Consider the following 23441-nt stretch of genomic DNA (forward strand, 5'->3'; position numbering starts at 1 on the left):
TTGAGGGGACCGAAATCAGTCATAGCAAACTAAAAACTGAGGCACGATAACATAGTAGAGCAAATCATCATAGAAGACTCCAGATGCGCCAATAAGCCAACAGTTGAAAGAAATTTCAGTTTTAACCAAGACCAGTAGTATTACTGACAAACAGAAAACAAAGTTTTGAAATAAAACATGACTGCGTACATGGAGGACTTGATGCTGCCCTCATTCGTCTTCTCTTTCGGGTGGAAGTCCACATGGCAACAACATTTTCTGCAAAAGAGAAACACAAAGTTACCGCGCATAATTTAATGTCTTCCTATAACATTCATAAGACATTGTTGTAAAGAGAGAGTTAATTAACTATAATACAATTAGAAACTTTTGTGAATAGTGATTTCAATTTTTTTTTATTATTTTTTATCTTTTTTGTCTCTTTGTCTTTTTTTAATATTACTTTTACCCCTCAACTTTTAACATTGACACTTACAACCCCTTACCTTTCTAAAGACTTTGTAATCGAGTTTTATGTGTTTATAATATATTCATGTACGTGTCGGTATAGGTTAAAGTTGATTAACGTCTCAACGTAATTTTTTTCACGAAAATGAGTTGGGTTAAACATAATATGTTATTATGCTTATTATTGTGTACGTTTGCAGATGATCTACGTTTTGGCGTAAATTTTATTTTATATTATTTTTCCGAAAATGAGTCAGGTCAGATATAATACGTTTTCGTGCTTATTTTTATGTGCGTTTTCAGTTGGTTTTCGTTTTGACATGAATTTTGTTCGGAAACGACTCAGATCAAATATAATATGTTTTCATTAGACTGTATAAATTCGAGTCATGGTTTTAAAAAACGTTTGAGGCGTGCGCCTCAAGGCACGCCTCGAGGCGAAACGGCCAAAAAAACGAGTCTGAGGCGCGCCTCATGGTGTTTTTAATGTATATGCGCCTCAGAGGGGCTAAGGCGATAAGAAAGCTGCGCCTCAGGCATTTTGATAGCTGTTTTTGATGTTTTTTGACTTTTTGTGTCAATTTCAAGCATTTCACGTCTTTTTTAAGTGTGTTTTTGATGATTTAGATGAATCGGATGATGAAATTAGTTAGTATTATTATTATTTTTATAATATATATAATTTTTATATTTATTTATTAATACCGCCTCGGCCTTACGCCTCGTTTCGCCTCGAGGCTTATGCCACGTGAGGCGAAGGGAAAACGTCTGGAAACTCGTTTCCGTTCTTTTAAACCTTGATTCGAGTCACTTCAGATTTTGACACCGCCAAAACACGTTGTACCATTATTTAACTTAAAAAACAATATTTTCTTACGTGCTTATTTTTATGCACGTTTCGGTATAAATTCAAGTTAGTTTACGTTTAGACGTAAATTTTCATTAAAGCTATATTAAAGATAGTGTTTATGATAGGAACTAAAAACTGACTGATTAAATTACTGAAACTGAAATACAAATTTAGCCAATTCGAGATGGCAATTCTCCAAATACTGGAATAGAACCAGAGAAATAAAACATAAACATCGACACCATCAACCTAAATCTCTAAGGACTTATAAAAACAAAAGGTAAAACTGTCCCATGATTTACTCCTCTATTTCTGGTAACTGAATAATTGAGATTTGACCTAATTAATTCTGCGGGTTAACCAGGATTGTATCAGTTTACATTTCCATTTATAATTAATTTAATATCAGCCCATACCTCTGTCCAATTTAAATTTATTTTTATGGTTTTCGGTGGATGTAAAACATGTGTAAATATTCTTTTGAGCATATTTCTTCCGGTTGCTATATTGAACCAAAATACAAATCGAACGAAACCCGCGGCGTAGCGCGGGTAATCTTACTAGTTATTTAGAAAATAAAGAACATTCTCTATATTGTAGTTGATGTATGAAGAATACCTGCATAAAATTGTAGCGTTCTCTTCCAATCGATTCGTTTTCTGCTATTGCAAAATAAGCAAGCATAGGATAATGGCCAACATATGATGCATAGCTGTCTCGCTGGATGTTAACCGCCCACTCACTTCAAGCAAACAAGAAAACATCATGTTAGTTACTTTTGAAGTGAAAATCACCATAGTTGTTAATAGCGAATAGCGACAAATAGCGACCGCTATTTTATAAATAGCGATACACTAGAAAAAGAATTTTGAAAAATTTTATATGTATATTATATCAAAATACCCAGGTATATATGCTATTTTACATGTATATTTAACAAAAACCTATAACCCAGCTATTTTATAGCTATATGACTATATCTAATGGCTATTTACATCAAAAAAAATAATAATAATTGTCGCTATTACGCTATCAGTCGCTATAACCCAAATTAGCGACACTTCATCGATTCGCTACATAGCGCGCTATAGCGATCGCTATAGCCGCTATTGACAACTATGAAAATCACTAATTCCAAAATTCAAAATTGCTACGGGTCCTTCAAAAAATTTAAGATAAATTATAAACTAATATGCTTCAACGTCGAGTAAAAAGCATCTGTCATTTTGTAAAATGGTGACTATATGTATATATATATATATATATATATATATATATATATATATATATATATATATATATATATATACTTGTATGAAAAACAAGCACTCACAATCTGCTCATGTCTGCATGTCCTGTTCCTACATACTTGGCTTGCAGATGCTCAAGTTGGGAGTTGATATTAAACCTGTCACTAGCCTACAAATCACTCAGATAAAAACATTATTATGACCAAAAAAATAAAGAAAATATATCAAAATATATGATATGACACAAATAATACGTTGTTTTGAGCTATAAAATCAGTTTAAACGGTTAAGTTCATAATAACAAAGATGCCAATGCAGAAAAACAGCCCCAATCAAGTGACTGCAAAATAATAGCAAGACTAACAGTAATATTAGAATATTTGAGCTTGAATAAAAAGCTGATATGTATTACCTATGTTGTTTGTTGAATGGTGACTTAGTTCAAGTAAGATTGATATCAAACTCTTTATGCCTAAGGGTTACTGAAGATATAACTTTCGGATGGTATTTCATGTTTTTGTAACAGTTGTCCAATGTAACTAATAATGATCTAAGAGATTTGTGACTTGCCTCAAATAGACCAAATGGCAGGCCTATGCAGTTAATGCGGTAAAATATCGGATATCGGTAATGGACCGATATTTGAAATATAGGTTATCTCAGTGAGATATCGGTGGGATATCGGTAATTTTAATATAATGCAGACTTTACATATATAGCAATTTAACACAAATAATTCAGTGATATATCGGTCAAATATCGGTGATATATCGGTTATATCAGTCAAATATCGGTCAATATCACCGATAATATCGGTACCGATATTTTGACCGATATTTTACTAAGGGACCGATATGACCGATATAACCGATATCTCACCGATATTAACTGCAGGCAGGCTCGCTTATGAATCATGAGGGAATAACAAGTATGTTGTTGAGAAGTAGAAAATAAAGTGATACAGGTATGACAATTAACCATACTTACCTGCATATTGTCCCTGTTGGTATGAGTTCAAACTGTTAGATAATCAGATTCTCCAAAAGCTGTAATGGCATGAATAGGTTAGTATCAAATCCCATAATGCGTTAAGTAATGGTATATGACTAAACCAAAAAAGCTACAACAGGGACATTATACTATAGAATATATATTCATGTAATCAACTTTTCGTTTCTTCATTCCATATGTAATCAATAAGACGTGAATCGAAACAATCTAAAAGTAACTGAGAATGGATATATCCTAGGGTCGGCAATTTTACACGAATACACGACACGAACCTACACGAAGTTAACAGGTATCGTGTATGGCCTTAACAGGTATCGTGTATCAAACAGGTAGACACGATATTACCTGTTAATTTTCGTGTATAAACAGGTTAAATACCTGTTTACCTGTTAATACCCGTTAGTACACGATAAGAAATTAAATTAAATAAAACTCATCAGCCATGTGCGTGTGGGTTCCTTAATTCCTTTCCATTTTCATTCCTCATTCAATTAAAAAAAATTAAACCCTAAACTCCCTCTGTAACTCTCAGATAGCATGTCGTGTTCGTGTTTTTGTTCGTGTTAACAGGTAATTTTCGTGTATAACAGTCGAATAGTCATGTTAACAGGTATTAACAGGTAATTTTCGTGTATATCGTGTCGTGTTCGTGTTCGTGTTCGCGTTTGAAAAAAAGGACACGATAAGTTATCGTGTCGTGTTCGTGTATCGGATTTCGTGTATCGTGTCTTATCGTGTCGTGTCGTGTCGTGTCTTATCGTGTACGGGTATACACGATATGCCAGTCCTAAATTATATCCTCATTCCTCAAACATCACATGCTAAAACTGACATACCCTAAAAAAAGATAATAATAACCAACAGGAAAAGCTATACATCTCTTCAACTGATGTTTTAAAATTAGCAAATTGTAACGTAACTACCATAACATCTCATGTGGTAAGCAACAGAACATATACATACAAATTAGCTATTACGATTTTAAATTGAAATTGCCAGTTCTGGCTACTGATATATTTCATATTTTTCTTCAATTCAAGCCCTTGTGTTCGATTACACACTGCAAATAGAATTACAGTTCTACACATGGACAAACAATTGTCACTCTTCTTCTCTACTTGTTCTAAACAAAAACACTAACATCAGACAAACAGGATTCCCATCGGTAGTGTATCTAGCGCGTAAAGTAAGTCGAAAAAATTAGTGTTTCGTAACAACATTGCTTATTCAGTTATTCCTAGTGTTAGTAGTCCACTTAAATATCCATAGGCAGGTGAGCAGCCATTCCAGCACTACTATATTAAAACACCTTACGAAAAGGGTTGAACAATCAATGGTTTCAAAAGATCAATCGCCATTACCGACAACTAAGCGGATGAATGACTCACACACTTCAGTTTCATCATGTGAAAAGTCTGTTGGGTTCGTAGGCCTAACCTACTTTCGGGCCACCACATGAAGAGGGACACATGCAGCCGGCCCTTAGCCCAGCCCGCTTGGTTTTAAAATGCGCGATGCACTCCGATGCGTTTTGATCCCAAAAGTCGATGCGTGATGCGCACGCATCACGTATGCGAGGCATTTGTTATTTAAAAAGATATTTATAGATAATATTTTAACTCGTTAACTTTAAACACAAAAAAAATTAGAGATTAAAATAACTAAATACAACAAAATAGCTCTAGTACCATGAAAGAAGTTCAATACAACCAAAATAAGCCTTGAACTCTTAAGTGTACAAGTAGTCTATGCAAAAAGTAACAAGTAATCTAAGTAAGAACTCATTTAACAACTTCATCAGCTCATTGTACAAGCTTGTTAAGCTCATTGTACAATTTTACTCAATAGTGGTCGATTTCAGAAAAATGCACGCATCAGGGCGCATCATGCGAGCGCACTATGCGATTTAGAGTGCATCAGCCTCGCATCATATAATCACAGCGCATCGCACCACCTGATGCGATCTCATCAGCGCATCACGCATTATGCGCGCATAATCACAAAGTTATCGATCCTAGATTAGTCTCTCCCTATATATGTATAACATGTACTTGTAATAAAAAATGATCACTCCATAAAGAATAACCCTAGTTGCCACTTGTGAACGTAGGTCAGCTTAGATCTAACATTCTAACCACGTTACATCTTGCATCGGTTATGGCTTTCGGTTGTGTGTTAGTGTGTGCTTAATCCTAATACAGTCAACTGATTACAGGCCTACCTACTGTTCTTCGAGTCAATGTCAGTTAACTTAACAATCAGTTTTTCAATATCTAGGGTTTCTAACTTTAATTTTGAGCATGAATGTGGTGCAATTCACAAACTAGGGTTTCAAAAACACAAATTCTAGGTTTTGGTTATTCAACTATCAAAACAAACATTAGCATCTAACAGTTAGCATGAAACACAGTATGATATACCCTTCTACTATTGCAAATGTGAATTTCAGAAGTTATAACTCAAAATTTAACGAAACTATTGATAATTTTGGAAGTAATAGAGATTTGTAGCTAGAGAATTACCTAATCCGGCGAGAAGTACTAACGAACGTCGGAGAAGAATGGATCAACGGAGCGTCTGTCAGAGGGTGAGAGGGTTTCTGTCGAGTGTTTTGCTTGCTTGGGGGTTACGATACATAATAATTATTAATAGTGTGTTTTTAAATAGAGAAATTTATATCTTGTTGAGTATGGTTGTAAACAAAACGAATGTTTAGTGAACGGGTTGTAAACTGTTTTGTGAGAAGTTTGTTTATGTTTGTTCGTTTAATAAACGAATGAACACGACAAGAAATTTCGTTCGACTAGTTAAATGAAAGAACATGGACAGAGGTCTGGTTCGTTCATTTATATTCGTAAATGTTTGGTAACATGTTCGTTTGTGTTCGATAATTTATTAGTGTTTTTAGTTGACAAATAATGTATATGTGTGAGGGATCGGGGGGCAAAAGTGAAAGTGCACTAATTTTAACGTTATTTTACTAATTTCCTGAAAATAACGTTAAAAGAGAGGGATGGTTAATCATGCATCATGTGGTGACGTTGATAGCCGAACGACAAGAGGGTACATGCACTAATCGGCAGTTGTCTCAATTGCTGAGTGTTATGTGATTTATGTCTAAGGCTTGATGCAAAACTACTATCGAGCCGGAGGTCTCACTGGAAGCATGATCTCAATTCTTACGGAGTAGACGTAAGACTGTCTACATCTTACCCTCCTCAGACCCTACCTTAGCTTTGCTATTGATAGGATTTACTGGGTATGTTGATGATAATGATGATGATGAGTTGACAAATAAAACATTTAATAAGTGTAACAAATCATGTTCATGAACGCTTGTTTGTGTTTAGTTTGTGCTCATTTGTGTTCATCAACGTTCGTTTTTGTTTGTTGCCTAAAATTAACAAACGAACATGAACATGTTCATTTCCTTAACAAATGAACCCGAAAATCTCGTTCGGTAAGTGTTTGTGAACATATATATATCTCTTAACAAACGAACATGAACAAGGTCTGTTCGTGTTCGTTTGTAGCCCTAGTCACGGTTATTTTAATTTTAGTTACAAAATTAAAATTAAAGTTTGAAAAATCCACTTCAGTTTCGTATAAAGTATGATGGAAACTTTGTTTATGTTGGTTTTTTAATAAGTGAACAAACATAAATTATAATATTTGCTCGTTTAACTAAAAGTTGACGTTTTTTACACTGTGTTTCCGTGTTTCATTAAGGGTGTGTTCCCGAGTTAAAAATCCCTCCTCATCCCCCCCCCCCCTCCATGTCTTTCCAAATTGGAAAGACTATTATTGGCAAAAAAAAACCCATTCCCCCCCCCCCCTCCCCTCCCCCTGTTAAGTGGATCTCTGGAACACAGCATAAATGAGAGAAAAGAAAAGATTTGGAAAGAAATAATTGTTAGTTGTGTTCCAGAGTTTCATTAAAGGAGAGAAGAGAAGAGAAAATGAGAGGTTTTTTTGCCTAAATTTAATCATTCCAATTTGGAAAGAAACGGAGAGAAGAGAAAATAAAATGAGAGAATCATTTCTTTTCTCCCCTTAACTTAATTCAGGAACAGAGCGTTAAGGTCCGTTTACATACTTACTCAAAGAAATTGATCCCATCCCATTTTTAAATCATTGGCAAGTACAACCCGTTTACTTTCAAATGTTACGGATGATGTTTAGACTTCAATTTGGCTATTATCATTTACTTTTAATAATCGATACTAACCGAAACAGCAAGCCAGCAATGGTTGCGAGATAGTGACATCAAAGCAAGAAAAGATATTGAAGAAAAGGAAACAGATAAAATAACTCTAAAATACCGGCAACACATGTGTTCAGAACCTATAACTTCTCTGTTGAGGAATGACATTTTTGTCCTTTGGCCGGTGGTAGACCTTTATCTTTAAGGATATATAAAATTGGCGTTCACTTCTTTTTTTCATTTATATTCCATTGGTTTTGAATGTTAACTTACAAAAGTAAACAAACACGACGTTCATCTAAGTAAGCATTCCTTCATTAATTCACTTAAAGTTACACAAATGAACACAAGCAAACCCGTTTGTGTACATTATGACTTACACAAATGAACACAAGCAAGCCCGTTTGTGTACATTATGACTTTTTACAAGCCTAAACGCATTAATGAAGCCTATTATAACGGGCTGCTTGGGGTGCCCGTCTTCGACAACCTAGTCAACGTAGATCAAAAAGGGACGATTATGCCTCCATGAGAAGTCATCATCTGTAGCGTGTGCAAAACATATTACAATCCGAGTTACATGCATAGAAAGAAGAGAAAGCCGCACCATTTTGTTTTCTTATTAGCCGAAAAGAAAGTTGAAAAAGAGGACCACCTAGACAAGCTACATGTTCTAGGTCGATAAGGATCGGTGAGGGACATGAGCACACGATAGACGAAATAATTAAGCCTTTTTTAATACAATGCCAAATTGGCAAACAAAAGTTGTGACCACCTGCAACTTCAACCCTGTAACAACGACAGGACTCGCAAAAAAGCAATAAGACCCAATAAATGTTACTTTGACAATTGTATAAGTTACACACCAATTACATGAGAGTAAAACTAAATCAGATATACACAATCCAAGAAACCAATTTACAAAAGACCCGAAAACCGGAAGAAAAAAAAAACCCCGAATTTCAAACAAATCATTTTCGTCTGCGAATTGAACAAACTGCAAGCCCATCTTTCATTTGGTATTTACCCACACTTAATTAAAAGCTGTCCAGATGCAAAGAACACATTGCTTTTGATTTTGATTAATTTTTTAAACTATGGCTATGTGACTGTTTATGAACAGATCAGTAATGATTCATGAAGACGACTCTTTTTCCTCCGAGACTTCTAGTTGGCGGGGTAGGAGGTTTAGAAAGCTTCCTTGAGTTTGTTGAGAGGAAGCCGAATCTGTTTCTTCTTCTGCAAAAGCACGGAATTTCAAGCAAATAAGTAGACGTTATATAATATTACAAAATAAATGCAATGACATTCTTTTGGAATGTCCAAAATAACTCTTTTCGAAAAGAGTAAAATGCACGGATAGTCCCTGTGGTTTGGTGAAATTTCACTTTTAGTCCCCAACTTTCCAAAATTACACTCTTAGTCCCTATGATTTGACAAGTTGTTACTCAGATAGTCCCCAAAGCGGATGGAGGTTAGTTTTTCTGGTTAAGTGGGGGTGAAATGACAAGGACTATCCGAGTAACAACTTGTCAAACCACAGGGACTATCCGAGTAACAACTTGTCAAACCACAGGGACTATCCGAGTAACCTTCATCCGCTTTAGAGACTATCCGAGTAACAACTTGTCAAACCACAGGGACTAAGAGTGTAATTCTGAAAAGTTTGGGACTAAAGGTGAAATTTCACCAAACCACAGGGACTATCCGTGCATTTTACTCTTTCGAAAAAATAAGTTTAATCCATATTATTCCTCCTTGATCATTAAAATCACCAAACGAATAGTTATAATATTGCAAGAATGCTCTATTTTGTGATATATTTGAGGAATATTTTAGATACGTGAATACGTTTACATTAGCACATGCAAACATTGCATCCGTTTTTCAAAGGATGAAGTGATATGTTGAAGAGAGAGAGAGAGAGCTTACTAAAAAGTGACTTCACTGTTGGCCTCTTCGGTTTTGTATTCTTCTTCTTCAACTCAGCTGAAAAATTGTGAAAAAATAATTAACGACGACTGTGTTGGATAAATTCAGTACAAGTGGCCACATGCATGCAAGTAGGGCTGCAAACGAACCAAACGTTCGGCGAACAGTTCGTGAACCGTTCGGCGGGAAGTTCGTTTGTGTTCGTTCGTTTAGTAAACAAACGAACACGAACAAGGAATTTCGTTCGTTTAGTTAAATGAACAAACATGAACAGGGGTCATGTTCGTTCGTTTATGTTCGTGAACATTCGGTAATGTGTTCGATAGTTAATTAGTGTTTTTAGCTTTTATATGTATTTAAATACTTCAAAATTCCGACAAGTTAAATGTCTAATAAGTGTCAGTGTATTATATATTCTGTTCATGAACGATTGTTTGTGTTCGTTTATTTCCATTTGTGTTCATGAACATTAGTTTGTGCTCATTTTTGTTCGTCAACGTTTGTTTTTGTTCGTTGGCTAAAATTAACAAACAAACACAAACGAACATGAACAAGTCCATTTCCTTAACAAACAAACACGAACATAAAATCTCGTTTGATAAGTGTTCGTGAACGGTTCGCGAACACATATGTTTCTTAACAAACGAACACGAACAAGGCTCTGTTCGTGTTCGTTCGGTTCGTTTGCAGCCCTACATGCAAGGAGAGAGATAAGTACCGATTCCTGGAACCTCATGTTCATTTACAATTTCGAAGTTCTTATATGTGTACCCCATGAAGTTGACATCCTTAGAAGAAAGCATCTGCAATTGCCAACTAAACAATATGAATATATGAAAATTATAAGACAAAAACACCAAGAATATATCAAAGACTTTAACAAAACCAACAAAATGTAAAAAACATCAATTAGACCACCACTATAGTTGCCAAAATAATTCACTGTAACAACATGACGGGTGTGTGTTTCTCAATTCGTGGATGAAGTAAAAAAAAATTACTAGCTTCCTGAGTTTTATTATTTAGAGTAAAGTACACGAATCGTCCCTACAGTTTACCAAAATTTGGGATTTGGTCCTTATGGTTTGCACTTTGTAACGCATTTAGTCCCCAGCCAACAAATCTAAGGGTTTTAGCAGGTCCAAGTTAGGGACTAAATGCGTTACAAAGTGCAAACCATAAGGACCATCCGTGTATTTTTGGAAAAAGTTGGGGACTAGATGCATCACAAAGGGCAACCACAGGGACCATCCGTGTACTTTTGAAAAGCTAGAGACCAAACCCAAAATTTTGGTAAACCATAGGGACTATCAGTGTACTTTACTCTAGTATTTATGTTGATGTAAGATATTCCAAAATTGAGGTGTCGGTGCAAATTAAATGTTCATAACTATGTAATACTAGTGAGATTCAGTTTCACATTGTTGTGGACTACCAAGGGGAGTGGGGGTGGTCACTAGTGATGAAATTCCATCACTCACAAACATCCAATCATATTCCGCCATGTCAGCAAACCACTATTCTATCACTCACAAACATTCTTTAGTGGCGGTGGTCATCACTAGTGATGGGATTCCAACGTACAAGTATTAATACACAACGTACAAGTCATACACATACAATCAACAATGTTCAACGCGTGATAAAATCCACGCGTTATAACTATCACTCGTTATAAATATGGTGGCTGCGGTGTTTGTGATAGTTTCACGAGTGATGGATTGTTTATAACGGACCACCCCCAGTGGCCTAATAATGATACTATCAACATGTTTCTAAAAGCTAATCAATTACCAACAGTGGTAAACCAAAATAATGTGCATGTTAACAGATGCACGTTTGTAAAACTAAAGAAAGGCCCAACTACCACGATAACATATATGCCGACTGCCGAGTATTAGATAGGGATGAGCTCGGTATCGGTACCGAATGTACCGATACAGAAAGTACTGATCCCGAAAAATTGCCAAAATTGGGTACCGGTACCGAAAATGCTCAGTACGATACGGCGGTACCAGTACGGTATTTGAAGGTAAAAATCAGTAGAATACAAGTACCGTACTGAACCAAAAGTACCAATCCCGAAAACGCCAAAAAGTGGGTACCAAAAGTACCGATCCCCAAAATCGCCAAAGTTGGGTACCGGTACCGAATATGCTAGGCATGGTACGGTACGAGTACGGTATTTGAAGGTAAAAATCAGTAAAATACCAGTATCAAACCGAAAGTACCGATCCCAAAAATGCCAAAAAGTGGGTACCGAATTGGTACCGAAATTTGATTGGTAAGGTACCATTCGGTACCGGTACCGGTTCGCCAACATGCTCATCCCTAGTATTAGAATAGCAATTTGTAACATAGATTGTCACTAACCTTTCTCCAAGGCCCCGATTTTGTTGTGGAAGGAATTTGGTTTTCACCCTGCCGTAGTATTACACGATGAACAACAAAAGCGTAAGCAAAAATACAAAATTCAGTTTAATAAAACAATATTTCCCCCAACTAAACAATTCACCTCTTCAAACTTCTCAAAATTTTGGGTATCCAGCTCGCCATTAACTTCGGGAATAAACGCAGCTTCCATTTGATACAACTTTTCCCATTCTATACCCTTGAACCATGGATGTGCCTGTATAAACATTGACCATATTTTTTATTTATTCAATTATTTTGTAGTAAACGCAAAGCAAAGCAAAACGAAACTGCACAAAGCCCTTATGCACATAACACCTTTATTTCATGAGCTCCTTTGGTTCCGAGCCTTTTTTCAACATTGCATAGAAGTTTACAGATTAAATCTTTTGCCTCGGGAGACAGTTTTGCCTCTTCTGGAAACTTTAAATGAGTTCTCCAGTTCACTATCTGTATTAATAAATGGAAATAATAAACATCAAGATATAATGATAAAAATTGTATATCCCACCGACAAACAAAGTCCCTCATGTTTCACAAATAACAATTCCAACCCCCAGAGTTTTACTTAATTTTAAAGTGTTTTGGTTTTTTCACTTCATACCCTCAAACTTTGGACATGAAACACTATCAACCATAGTTGTTAAAAGCCATCGCCTCTTGCGCCTATGCTCATTTTTCAGGCGAGGCGACGCAGTTGCGCTTTAAGTCGAGGAAATTGCGCTTTAACTCTCCAGGTGATGGTTCAGGCGCACATTCTGGCAAGATTCCTAGATTCCGGAGAGTTTCCGGCTAAATTCCGACACGATTCTAGCCAAAATTCTATTTTTAATCAAGGAAAACTACTTTTCTACACTAATACACTAATATTTTGGTACTAATTAGATGATATAAAGTGTTACATAATAGACTTTGTTTATTTTATTTGAAGAATAGTATTCTTTTTCTAATACATAATATATTTTTAAAATTTTTTCATTATGCGCTTTATTTTTCTCAGGCCCTCGCTTTTTTTGGGCTTTGCGCTTAGGCACCAGGCGAGACCTATGGGCCTTGAGTGCGCCTAGTGCCTTTAATAACTATGCTATCAACCTCATCTTTAGTAAGTTACATATTGACTTCTAACTTTTGGTAATTGACAACTTTGACCCACCATTTTTTTCTACTTAATAACGTGACACCTCGTTTTATTTAAATTACTTTTACAACTTTACACCATAACGTCCAAAACATTATTGTACTTTTTTTATCTATGCCTAACCACGTTAATGTTTGTATTACTTTACGCCGTTGTCTAAATTACTTTTACACCTTTACACCCCAACGACCAAGACATACTATTTTTTATCTATGTCAAATGACGTTAATGCCACAAATGTAACGTGTGTAACAAAGTCAAAAACGTGTAATGTGACGTGCAGGCACCACACGTTAACGTCATCATCGTACACTATAACCGCAATGCTTATATAGGTCACACTAAGGCGTTGCCACCGCAACGCATGGCCTATGGCAACAATCTAGTGGTGCACTATAATACAATAACACTTACGTAAAATGAAGTGAATGTTTTACCTTTCTACAAGTAGACATGGGTTCGTCTGAATAAAAGGGCGGGTAACCAACAAGCATCTCATACATAATAGCCCCAAGAGACCACCTACAGGCAGGAAAACAAAATTCAATTAATTCTTATTATAATTATATACCAATAACTCAATAAGTGTTTTGTTTAACACAAAAGATACAAACCAATCACATTCCATTCCATATCCTTTCTTCAGCAAAACTTCAGGAGCAATATAATCAGGCGTACCAACAGTCGAATAAGCCTACAAAGTTACAACATGAAATATTATTATATGTTCGATGTAATTGCATTTTAAGAAAGAAAATAAACAAAAGAGTAAAATGCCATTTTGTCCCTGAGGTTTGAATGTTTGATCAGTTTTGCGACTTTCGTCTAATGGTTTCTTTTTCCGCATCTGGATCCAAAAGGTTTGAAATCTTGTCATATTCATCCGACTCGTTAACTCCATCCATTTTTTCGTTAAGTCAGGGGTATTTTCGTCGTTTTTGTTAACTTAAAGGGCAGTTCGGTATTTTAAATACTTGTACATAACTGTGAAAAAGACCAAATTGCCCTTTAAGTTAACAAAAAGACGAAAATACCCTTGACTTAATGTTAAAAAATGGATGGAGTTAACGCGCCGGATAAAAATGGCAAGATTTCAAACCTTTTGGATCTAGATGCGGAAAAACAAACCTTTAGACGAAAGTCGCAAAACTGGCCAAACCTCAGCGACAAAAATGGCATCTTACTCTAAACAAAAATAACATACCAGCATCCTCCTATTTCTCTGCCAATGCTGCAGTTGCTCCTGTTGAGTGCGTCTCGGTACAGCAGGGCGTCCGTCACTTTGAAGGGCCCCACTTAAGTTCTTTGCAGCAGTGAAATCCTTTTCCTGAAGATTAGTGCAGTCTAACGGTTTACATAATCCAAAATCTGATAGTTTCATGTGCCCGAATTTATCAAGCAGCAAGTTATCAGGTTTAATATCCCTGTCACAGTTAAAAAACATTACATTTCTGATAAAAAAAAAAACCCGTCACGTGTTTGTATGAAGTGAATTAAGGAAAACTGTTATAACCTATGAATATAGTTATGTTTGTGAATCGATTCGATTGCCAAAACAGTTTCTCCGACATAAAACCTAGCTTCGTCTTCAGTTAACGTATCTTTTCGCATAAGTAAAGTCATCATATCTCCACCAGGTAAATATTCCATTATTAGGTAAAGATATTCCTCATCTTGAAACGAACAATAAAGTTTAACAATGCAATTACTGTCAACTTCTGCAAGTAGATTTCTTTCTGCTTTCACATGTTCAACCTAAAAACAAAGAAAATAAGAACCAACTTTAAGCGTTTTTTATAAACTCTTGACGATAATCGGTTTGATAAATATAAGCTACCACCTGTCCTCTACGAAGCATTTCAGACTTCTTAAGTTTTTTCATTGCATACACATTGCCGGTAGTCTTCTCCCTACATATTCTAACCTGTGGAATACATTAGAAGTCAAATGGTCAACAGGCCAAGGCAGGTCAAAAAAGAGTTGGTAAACTTGACTTTTGAATATCGTTACGAAAGAAACTACTATATAGTATATACCTCTCCAAATGCACCTTTTCCTATCATTGTTAATGGCTCAAAATCATCGGCACCCATTTTATGCCTCTGAAGGCGCATATATTCCGTCTCTTTTTTCTCCAGATGTTTAAGTAAATTGTTTTGCTCTTCTTCGGAGACTTCTGAATCCGCTAGTTTCTTCTCAAGAACATTACGCCTAAATCACGAATGTACTTCTGTCATTTTAATAATTATTGTAGGTTCACAGAAACCTAGATTATCAACTTTTACGATGTGAAATATCAACCAAACCTATTGTTGCAAATTATATATGTCTAAATTTAATTCCCACGAAAATAAAGAAAAACGAGCACCGGAAAAATTGTACTCTCACCGCCAATCCTCAAATATCCGTCGGTTTTAGCAAGTGAACAATAAAGAATAGTAACCATTTGTTCTTACATGGAGCAATGTCAGCATTTCCGTCGTAAAATTCACACTATTAATCAACGTAGGGTTAAGATATGAAATGTAACTCTGGGACCTTTTACATTTAAATGGCGTCATTCAATATAACGAAAATGTCATAAACTAATAAGGTGATAAATCTATAGGCAAAAGGAAATCTTAATTACATTCATGTAACGTTTCAATCGTATCAGCCCTTAATCATTTACTTTTTCAGGGAACAAAATGCCAATATAGATGACCGTTACGAAACGCGTAAATGACGTAATCACTTAATTTGAAAAATGCATTTTAAACCTCAAAACTATAGACTAATAAGATCATTTTCTCTATATAGATATTTATTGAGGCTACGACTTAATAGAATGGGCTATGATTGCGACTTCACGAGCAACTTGCTAAAATGTAAGCAGGCTTGATAACAACTAACGAGTGAGCTTAATTAGCTACGCTCAATCGTTCATACAAACTAACAGATGCATAAAATTCATACCGTTCCCGTCGCTCATTAAGATTCTTCATCTGCTCCTTGTAATGTTTTTCTATATATTGCTTAGCAGCTTCAACCTTCTGCTTAGTAGCATTTGAAGGTGCTTCATCACTCGTTACTCGTAATCCTTCCTTCCCATTACTTCTACCTTCCTTTTTCGGTGAAGACTTTGGTTTATCTTTCGGTTTCAACTTTTTACACCAACGCCTTGCAAAGTCCATCGTTTAGTCAACCAACACTTCCTCCTTATCAACACTCAACTACCGATCAACGAAAATGATCAACGCATTGAGAACCCAAATACCGGTCAACGAAAACAATCAGCGCATCGTCTATTTAGAAGTACACAGTCCAACTATATTTCCACTGGAATAAACGAATAAATGAATAATCAGAGCATTCAATATAGAAGATTAAAAAATATAAATATGTACAACTGTAACTCAAAACACTTTAAGCATCTTTAAACCAATCAAAACTACTTAATCCAATTAAGTACCAAAACCTATTACCAATGATCAACATAAAGCACATTATATTCAACTAATCCCCAAATCCAATTGGTCAATGATATCTATCTACTACCATTAAACTTGTAGAGACCCAGAATTAAAACAGAAAATCATCATCATACTCAGTAAATCCCGCCAATAGCAAAGCTAAGGTAGGGTCTGAGGAGGGTAAGATGTAGACAGCCTTACCTCTACCCCATAGGAATAGAGATGCTGCTTCCAGTGACACCCCCGGCTCGATAGTAGTTTTGCATCAATCCTTGGACATAAGGCACGTAACACTTAGCAATCGGGACAAAGGCCGATTAGTGCATGTACCCTTTTGTCTTTCGGCTATCAATGCCACCATATGATGCGTGATTAACCATCCGCTGCTTTTAACGTTATTTTCACAAAATTAGTAAAATAACGTTAAAATTAGTGCAATTGTAAAACAGAAAATAATAATATTAAAAAAAATGCAACTAAATTTTAATTTTAGCCAATCAAGTAATATCCATAACCTACTCTTTTCAAGCATAAATCCCCAAACCTAAACAGAAAATAATAACATTCAAAAAAAATGCTACTAATTTTAATTTTTAATCCAGTAATATCCATAATCTACTATTTTCAAGCATAAATCCCCAAAATTAAAACAGAAAATAATAATAATATTCAAAAAAAAAATCAACTAATTTTAATTTTAGCCAATCCAGTAATATCCATAATCTACTCTTTTCAAGCATAAATCCCCAAACCTAAACAGAAAATAATAATATTCAAAAATGCTAATTTTAATTTTTAATCCAGTAATATCCATAATCCACTCTTTTCAATCATAAATCCCCAAAATTAAAACAGAAAACAATAACATTCAAAAAAAAAATTCAACTAATTTTAATTTTAGCCAATCCAGTAATCTACTCTTTTCAAGCATAAATCCCCAAAATTAAAGAAATAATTAATTAATATTAATAATTTCTTTCAAATCCAATCAGGAACTACAAAACAATACTCCTGGAAATTCTCAGATCAAACAATTAAACAAACAAAAGCTGCAATAAAGTAGACATACAGAATAATAATCAAATGTAGGACTGAATAATCACCGTAACTAAACAGAAGTTGCGATTGCTTGAAAGTTGAAACCCTAAATTGGAAACAGATGTGATGAGAGTGTACCGAAAGGATTTGTGGATGGTGCGAACGATTGAATTGTAAACCCTAGAAATGGTAGTGAAGGAGTGAGAGAGTAATCTAGAGAGAGAAAATTATCAGAAAATGTTGTTGTTGTGTTTGTGATTTTTGAGCAGTTGAAAATCCGACGAAAGCTTTTTGAAACCAGTTCTTTTGTTGGTGATTATCTCGCGGGAATTTCATGGTGATGTTCAATTTATCGTCTTCATATGTCAATTTATCGTCTGCTCAAATGTCACGAGATTTTGGTTATTGTAGGAGTGAATGGAAATGGTTATGATGCAAACACTTTGGTTTTTTTTTTTTACGGCGTACAGGTAGGATATCACTAACCGGGTTAGTAGTTAGTCTGTTAGTATCACCAAGTTAGTATTAAAACCTCCTTGTCTGGACTTAAACCCAGTACCTTCAAGAAAAGCAAAGCTTCCCACCTCTCCCTTAACCACTAGATCAAGAGATCATTGGTTGTGTCACTTTAGTTTTATAAAGTTTTTGTTTTTTAAAGGTGGATTTGTTTATTTTGACTATACTTAAATCATAAAAATGAATTTGTGTTTTTTTATTTAAGGGAAAAAATTATAGATAAAAGAAGGTAGATATAATGAAGGAATAGATATGATTGTACCAGTACTAAGAGAATCCTTTTAAAAGATCTGTTTAACCTAAAAAAAGATGATGTGTTAATTTTCTCGGCTACAATATTCGTGCCAAGCTTTTTGTTATTGAATAAACTTATGTCTCTTGTTTTCCAAAGGCCAAAGGCACCAAATTGATGATAGAATGACCAATGACCATTATTATTACCTTCTTTTGAGTTGTTGAGGGGTCATGGATTAGGTTTAGCTAGTAGCTTCTTGATTGATGAGGATGACTTGGATCTATGAACTTTACCCCATAAGCAAACAACGTCCCACATTTTACTTGCAAATCATCACGTAATTAACAAGTGATTAATTATTTCTTCGTACATGCCACAAGAATAGTAGAGATACCTTTTTTTTCTAACAGCGATCTTGTGGGAATGTGATTAATTGCAGGTCTACTTTCGAGCTTGATTAAACGAGAATTTTAAAGTAAGACCCCCCCCCAAAAAAAAAAAAAAAAAAAAAAAAAACCTTTCAATCACAACATGAGAACTGTTTTATTTAGGTACAACAATATTTAATAAACTTGAACAATTGTTGTTCAAAAAATACATATAACCTTGAACAATCCATGTTTGACATTCATTTCTCACTTTTAGTAATTTTAGATAAATTAACCAAGATATACAGACATACTATATTGTAAAGTTGGATGAATATATAAATAGTTTAACACAACAAATACACCCGTAACATTTTAGGACGCTAAAAAAATATTTTGGGGCATTATGTGCTTCATTGTAGGCTTACCATACCCCCGTATAAATAACTTTCATTCTAGCCTTAACCTTATAATACATGGATAAACAACTTTGACCGTAGCATTGTAGCATCAAGACAAATATAAACTTATAAATATAGAATTTTAAAATATTTATGTTTGCTGAAATACATAACAAATTGAGACATTGATGCAGATAATAATTTAATATACATTCAATTAAATTAACAAGATAAACAAAATCCTTTGATAAGATGCAGAAAATAATTTAATGGATATTCAGTTAAAATAAAAAAAAATCCTTTGATAATTATATTAAAAAGAATAAACAAAATCCTTCGATAAGATGGTGTAGAATCTTGAGGCACATTAAAGTCTTCTTCTTTAGTCTTTGAACCTCAATTTTGGGCTTGATAATGTGACTTTAATTCCACGCGCATTTACGATAATTTCCTTTAGTGCGATATATACGAGATTTTGGAGATTAGTAAAGTTAATGCTTTATGTATTTCCACTTGTTACCTTTCAAAAAAAAATGTATTTCCACTTGTTTGCAATAACTACAATGTTGTACTCGATTTTTTTAATGTGCCTTTAAGCCCATATGTTTACACAAAAACTACAGTAGAGAATTATTACTCATTTTTTAATTAGCCAATTTATATAACTAAAAGAGTAAAATGTCATTTTCCTCCATGAGGTTTGGTCACTTTTACGACCTTTCGTTCAAATGTTAGTTTTTCCGCATCTGATTCATGCGGTTTCAATTTTTTTGCCAGTTTCATCTAACTCGTTAACTCTATTAAGGTTTCTGTTAACTTATTTAAAAAGACTAAAATACCCTTGTTTATATGATAACTCATCCCCCCTCTCTAATATGCATCTCAGCCACCATAAAATCATTCATGGTGGCATATGTGTTGTATTTGGCTAGCGAAAGTCGAATTAGGGCCTCCCGAGTGTAGAAGAGAAAGTGTATGGGGTGCAACCGGTAGTTTAGTGACGAAGAATGCTGCCAAAATTGATTTCAGGTCATCGGAAAACGTGAAATGGCACTAGCAATCGGATTATTGAGATTATGTCGGTTGGGAAGGTAAATGGATGCCAGATAGAAAGTCTAGAGATTGTTTGTTAGTTTCGGGATAGAAGGGTGTTGTGAGAATACTTGCATGTATGTCGTAGTTGTTTAGGTTGTCAGAATCGATCATGATCGTCATAGTCAGGTCTGTTCATGTCGGAACGTTGCGAATTCAACCTTTATCCGTGCCATGGTGTTTGAAAAAAGGCAAGTGGTGGTGATGGTTCGAGTGTTTGGTTATGTTCCTTATCGCCATATACCTGGTTTTTGCTTGAATCGAGATGGAGATGATGATTGGGGTAATGAGAGTAGGAAAATAATAACAAAATTAAAAGTTAAAAAAGAAAAACATAATAAAATATAATATGGTCTCTTTTTAATGTTATATATATAATAGGATTAGGAAAATAATAATAAACTGAGTTAATTACACAAATGGGTCATGTGGTTTATACCTAGTTTCGTCTTTGGGTACTAACTTTTTTTAACAGGTTTAGGTTTTATGGTCTCAATTTTGTAACACCTTTGGGTACTAACACCAAAATTTGTTAATTAATGACTAAAATACCCTTGCATTTTTTTAAGTTTATCAATGTAACACATTTGGGTACTAACACGTAATTTTATTTAAGTTTAAATCAACTTTCAATCTCTACTTATTTGTTGCATATTACTATTTGTGCAATTAAATTTAAAAGTGTGTATCTGATAATGCTTGCCCTTAATGGGCTTTCCTTGCCTTTGACTTTGTTCGCGATCGTCACGCGATTTAGGTCCTTGATGAGCATGCTCTACTTGTCATACCTCGGACCGTTCCACCATCATATCCACAATTCGTTCAACTCTCGACATCTTCAGATGTGAGTGTCCTTCAACTAAACATTTACAAAAGTTAGTAATTTCGACGCTTATAAACGCCCGTATTGTAATACAAGGCTTTTTACTATAAGTGTTAACGCACGTAATTTCGTTAACTGTATCAATCGTTTTAATTGGGGTAGCGTGTATTACACGATACCCTAAGTGTTGTTCACAACACTTTAATCCTACTAATTTATTAACATACCTGTACTTACCGGATTTGCGATCAGGCCTCGAACCAAACACACTTTATTCTTTAACCATGAGCTCTGATTACCAACTTGTAACACCCGTAGTAATAATTAACATTTACATAACATTAAAGTAAGCATTTTATATTAAAAATGCCACTTAACAAAAACTTTTGCATCATAAGTATTTAAACATGTTAACAACATCCAAAAACATCGTTAAAAGTGTTACATAATCCACTTGTATTAAAACAAAACAAGATCGAATGCGGAAGCTTCATTGAGAGGTGTGTTCGGTTCTTGCTCGTGGCTTGATCTTCTTCCGGAAGCATATAACATTCACCTAGAATCAAAACCAACATAAAAGTTAGTTTTGATAGTTTATTTACAAGTTAATACAAGTCCCATGAGCCATACAATTAAAATAACAAGGATTTGCAGGTTTTACACCCGTCGCGTGCCGTAATCAAAACTATGCTCAAAATCGGATTTGATTAACTAAGATATGCAAAATTCAGCAAAAGTGATTGGGCTCTACCGTAACTTACGGTAGCCACTGGGCAAAACTGGTCTGCCGTAAGGCAGTAGAAAACTGCTCTAACAATTTATTTGCTACCGTAAGTGTCACACCCCAACCGATGGCGGAATCATCGGGGCATGGCACTGAGCGAAACAGATTGTCCATAAGTTTCCATAACAACTATTCATATAATCCAGTTAAAGATATGTCCCATACAGTATCCCGAAGAAACAAATTCATTATTACAGATAACATCCAAACAAGTGCTTATGTTCCGACAACTCAGATTTAAACATAACAAAACTAAATATTGTTCGAATGCTCCTAAAGACCCAGACTGACAAGATCTACATACAACTAGTCAATTTATATAACTAAAAGAGTAAAATGTCATTTCCGTCCATGAGGTTTGATCACTTTTACGACCTTTCGTTCATATGTTAGTTTTTCCGCATCTGATTCCTGTGGTTTCAATTTTTTTGCAAGTTTCATCTAACTCGTTAACTCTATTAAGGTTTCTGTTAACTTGTTAAAAAAGACTAAAATACCCTTGTTTATATGATAACTCCTCCCCCCTCTCTAATATGCATCTCAGCCACCATAAAATCATTCATGGTGGCATATGTGTTGTATTTGGCTAGCGAAAGTCGAGTTAGGGCCTCCCGAGCGTAGAAGAGAAAGTGTAGGGGTGCAACCGGTAGTTTAGTGACGAAGAATGCTTCCAAAATTGATTTCAGGTCATCGGAAAACGTGAAACGACACTAGCAATCGGATTATTGAGATTCTGTCGGTTGGGAAGGTAAATGGATGCCATATAGAAAGTCTAGAGATTGTTTGTTAGTTTCGGTGCAGAAGGGTGTTGTCAGAATAGTTGCATGTATGCCGGAGTTGTTTAGGTTGTCAGAATCGATCATGATCGTCATAGTCAGGTCTGTTCATGTCGGAACGCTGCGAATTCAACCTTTATCCGTGCCATGGTGTTTGAAAAAAGGCAAGTGGTGGTGATGGTTCGAGTGTTTGGTTATGTTCCTTATCGCCAGATACCTGGTTTTTGCTTGAATCGAGATGGAGATGATGACTGGGGTAATGAGAGTAGGAAAATAAAACTAAAACTTAAAAAGGAAAAACGTAATAAAATATAATATGGTCTCTTTTTAATGTTATACATATAATAAGAGTAGGAAAATAATAATAAAATGAAAACTAAAAAAAAGAAAAACATAATAAAATATAATATAATCACTGGTGATGCCTTTTCAAAATGCCATTCAGTATAGTATATAATAATACTAGGTTATAACCCCGTGTATTACACGGATCGAATAAATGAATTTTATATAGCTCATTATTCATTTATTTAATTAATATAAGAAAAGCTTGGAAGTGTGGCGAGAAAATCATAAAATAAATGCGTACAACGAATGATAGGTGTCACACATTAATCTTTTATTATATAGTATAATATAGATATATATTTAGATTGATATAAATAGATTATTCTATTGTAGTAAAATTTGTTAACGAAGTCTTAGTAAATTT

The 23441-nt window shown here is 34.8% G+C and overlaps 2 protein-coding genes across 5 annotated transcripts; both read right to left on the bottom strand.

Moving 5' to 3' along the window:
• LOC110930887 (uncharacterized protein At4g14342) lies at positions 1–6234 on the bottom strand. The gene is made up of 5 exons (XM_022174279.2): positions 6081–6234; positions 3535–3593; positions 2631–2716; positions 1916–2039; positions 1–258 (listed from the first exon to the last, which is right to left on the bottom strand). Exons 2-5 carry the CDS (start codon positions 3538–3540, stop codon positions 211–213), a joined length of 264 nt encoding a protein of 87 aa, XP_022029971.1. The 5' UTR covers positions 3541–3593; positions 6081–6234; the 3' UTR covers positions 1–210.
• Positions 6235–8578: 2344 nt separating this feature from the next.
• Positions 8579–18026, bottom strand: LOC110930886 (serine/threonine-protein kinase tricorner). Of its 4 annotated transcripts, none has more exons than XM_022174278.2 (14): positions 17873–18026; positions 16200–16562; positions 15281–15455; positions 15085–15168; positions 14758–14999; positions 14449–14668; positions 13859–13938; positions 13682–13766; positions 12425–12556; positions 12210–12323; positions 12068–12115; positions 10413–10497; positions 9695–9751; positions 8579–9001 (listed from the first exon to the last, which is right to left on the bottom strand). In XM_022174278.2, exons 2-14 carry the CDS (start codon positions 16415–16417, stop codon positions 8898–8900), a joined length of 1644 nt encoding a protein of 547 aa, XP_022029970.1. In that variant the 5' UTR covers positions 16418–16562; positions 17873–18026; the 3' UTR covers positions 8579–8897. The 4 variants fall into 4 exon arrangements, with proteins under 4 accessions (XP_022029970.1, XP_022029968.1, XP_022029969.1 ...); XM_022174276.2 differs by having other exon boundaries at positions 17800–18013; XM_022174277.2 differs by having other exon boundaries at positions 17766–18013.
• Positions 18027–23441: the final 5415 nt, after the last annotated feature.

This window comes from Helianthus annuus, chromosome 3 (assembly GCF_002127325.2).
Source record: "Helianthus annuus cultivar XRQ/B chromosome 3, HanXRQr2.0-SUNRISE, whole genome shotgun sequence".
NCBI classification, from domain to species: Eukaryota; Viridiplantae; Streptophyta; class Magnoliopsida; order Asterales; family Asteraceae; genus Helianthus; species Helianthus annuus.

Bases quoted from the DNA above. Each gene is read 5' to 3' on its own strand.
- LOC110930887 (XM_022174279.2), bottom strand. The intron at 2,040-2,630 runs GTGAGTGCTTGT...GTTTGCTTGAAG, and splicing joins CATGCAGACATGAGCAGATT to TGAGTGGGCGGTTAACATCC. The intron at 259-1,915 runs GTATTCTTCATA...TCTCTTTTGCAG, and splicing joins AACGCTACAATTTTATGCAG to AAAATGTTGTTGCCATGTGG.
- LOC110930886 (XM_022174278.2), bottom strand. From the start codon at position 16,417: ATGGACTTTGCAAGGCGTTGGTGTAAAAAGTTGAAACCGAAAGATAAA. The intron at 15,000-15,084 runs GTGGTAGCTTAT...CTTTGTTTTTAG, and splicing joins AAATGCTTCGTAGAGGACAG to GTTGAACATGTGAAAGCAGA. The intron at 12,324-12,424 runs GTGTTATGTGCA...ATGTTTATACAG, and splicing joins AAGGAGCTCATGAAATAAAG to GCACATCCATGGTTCAAGGG.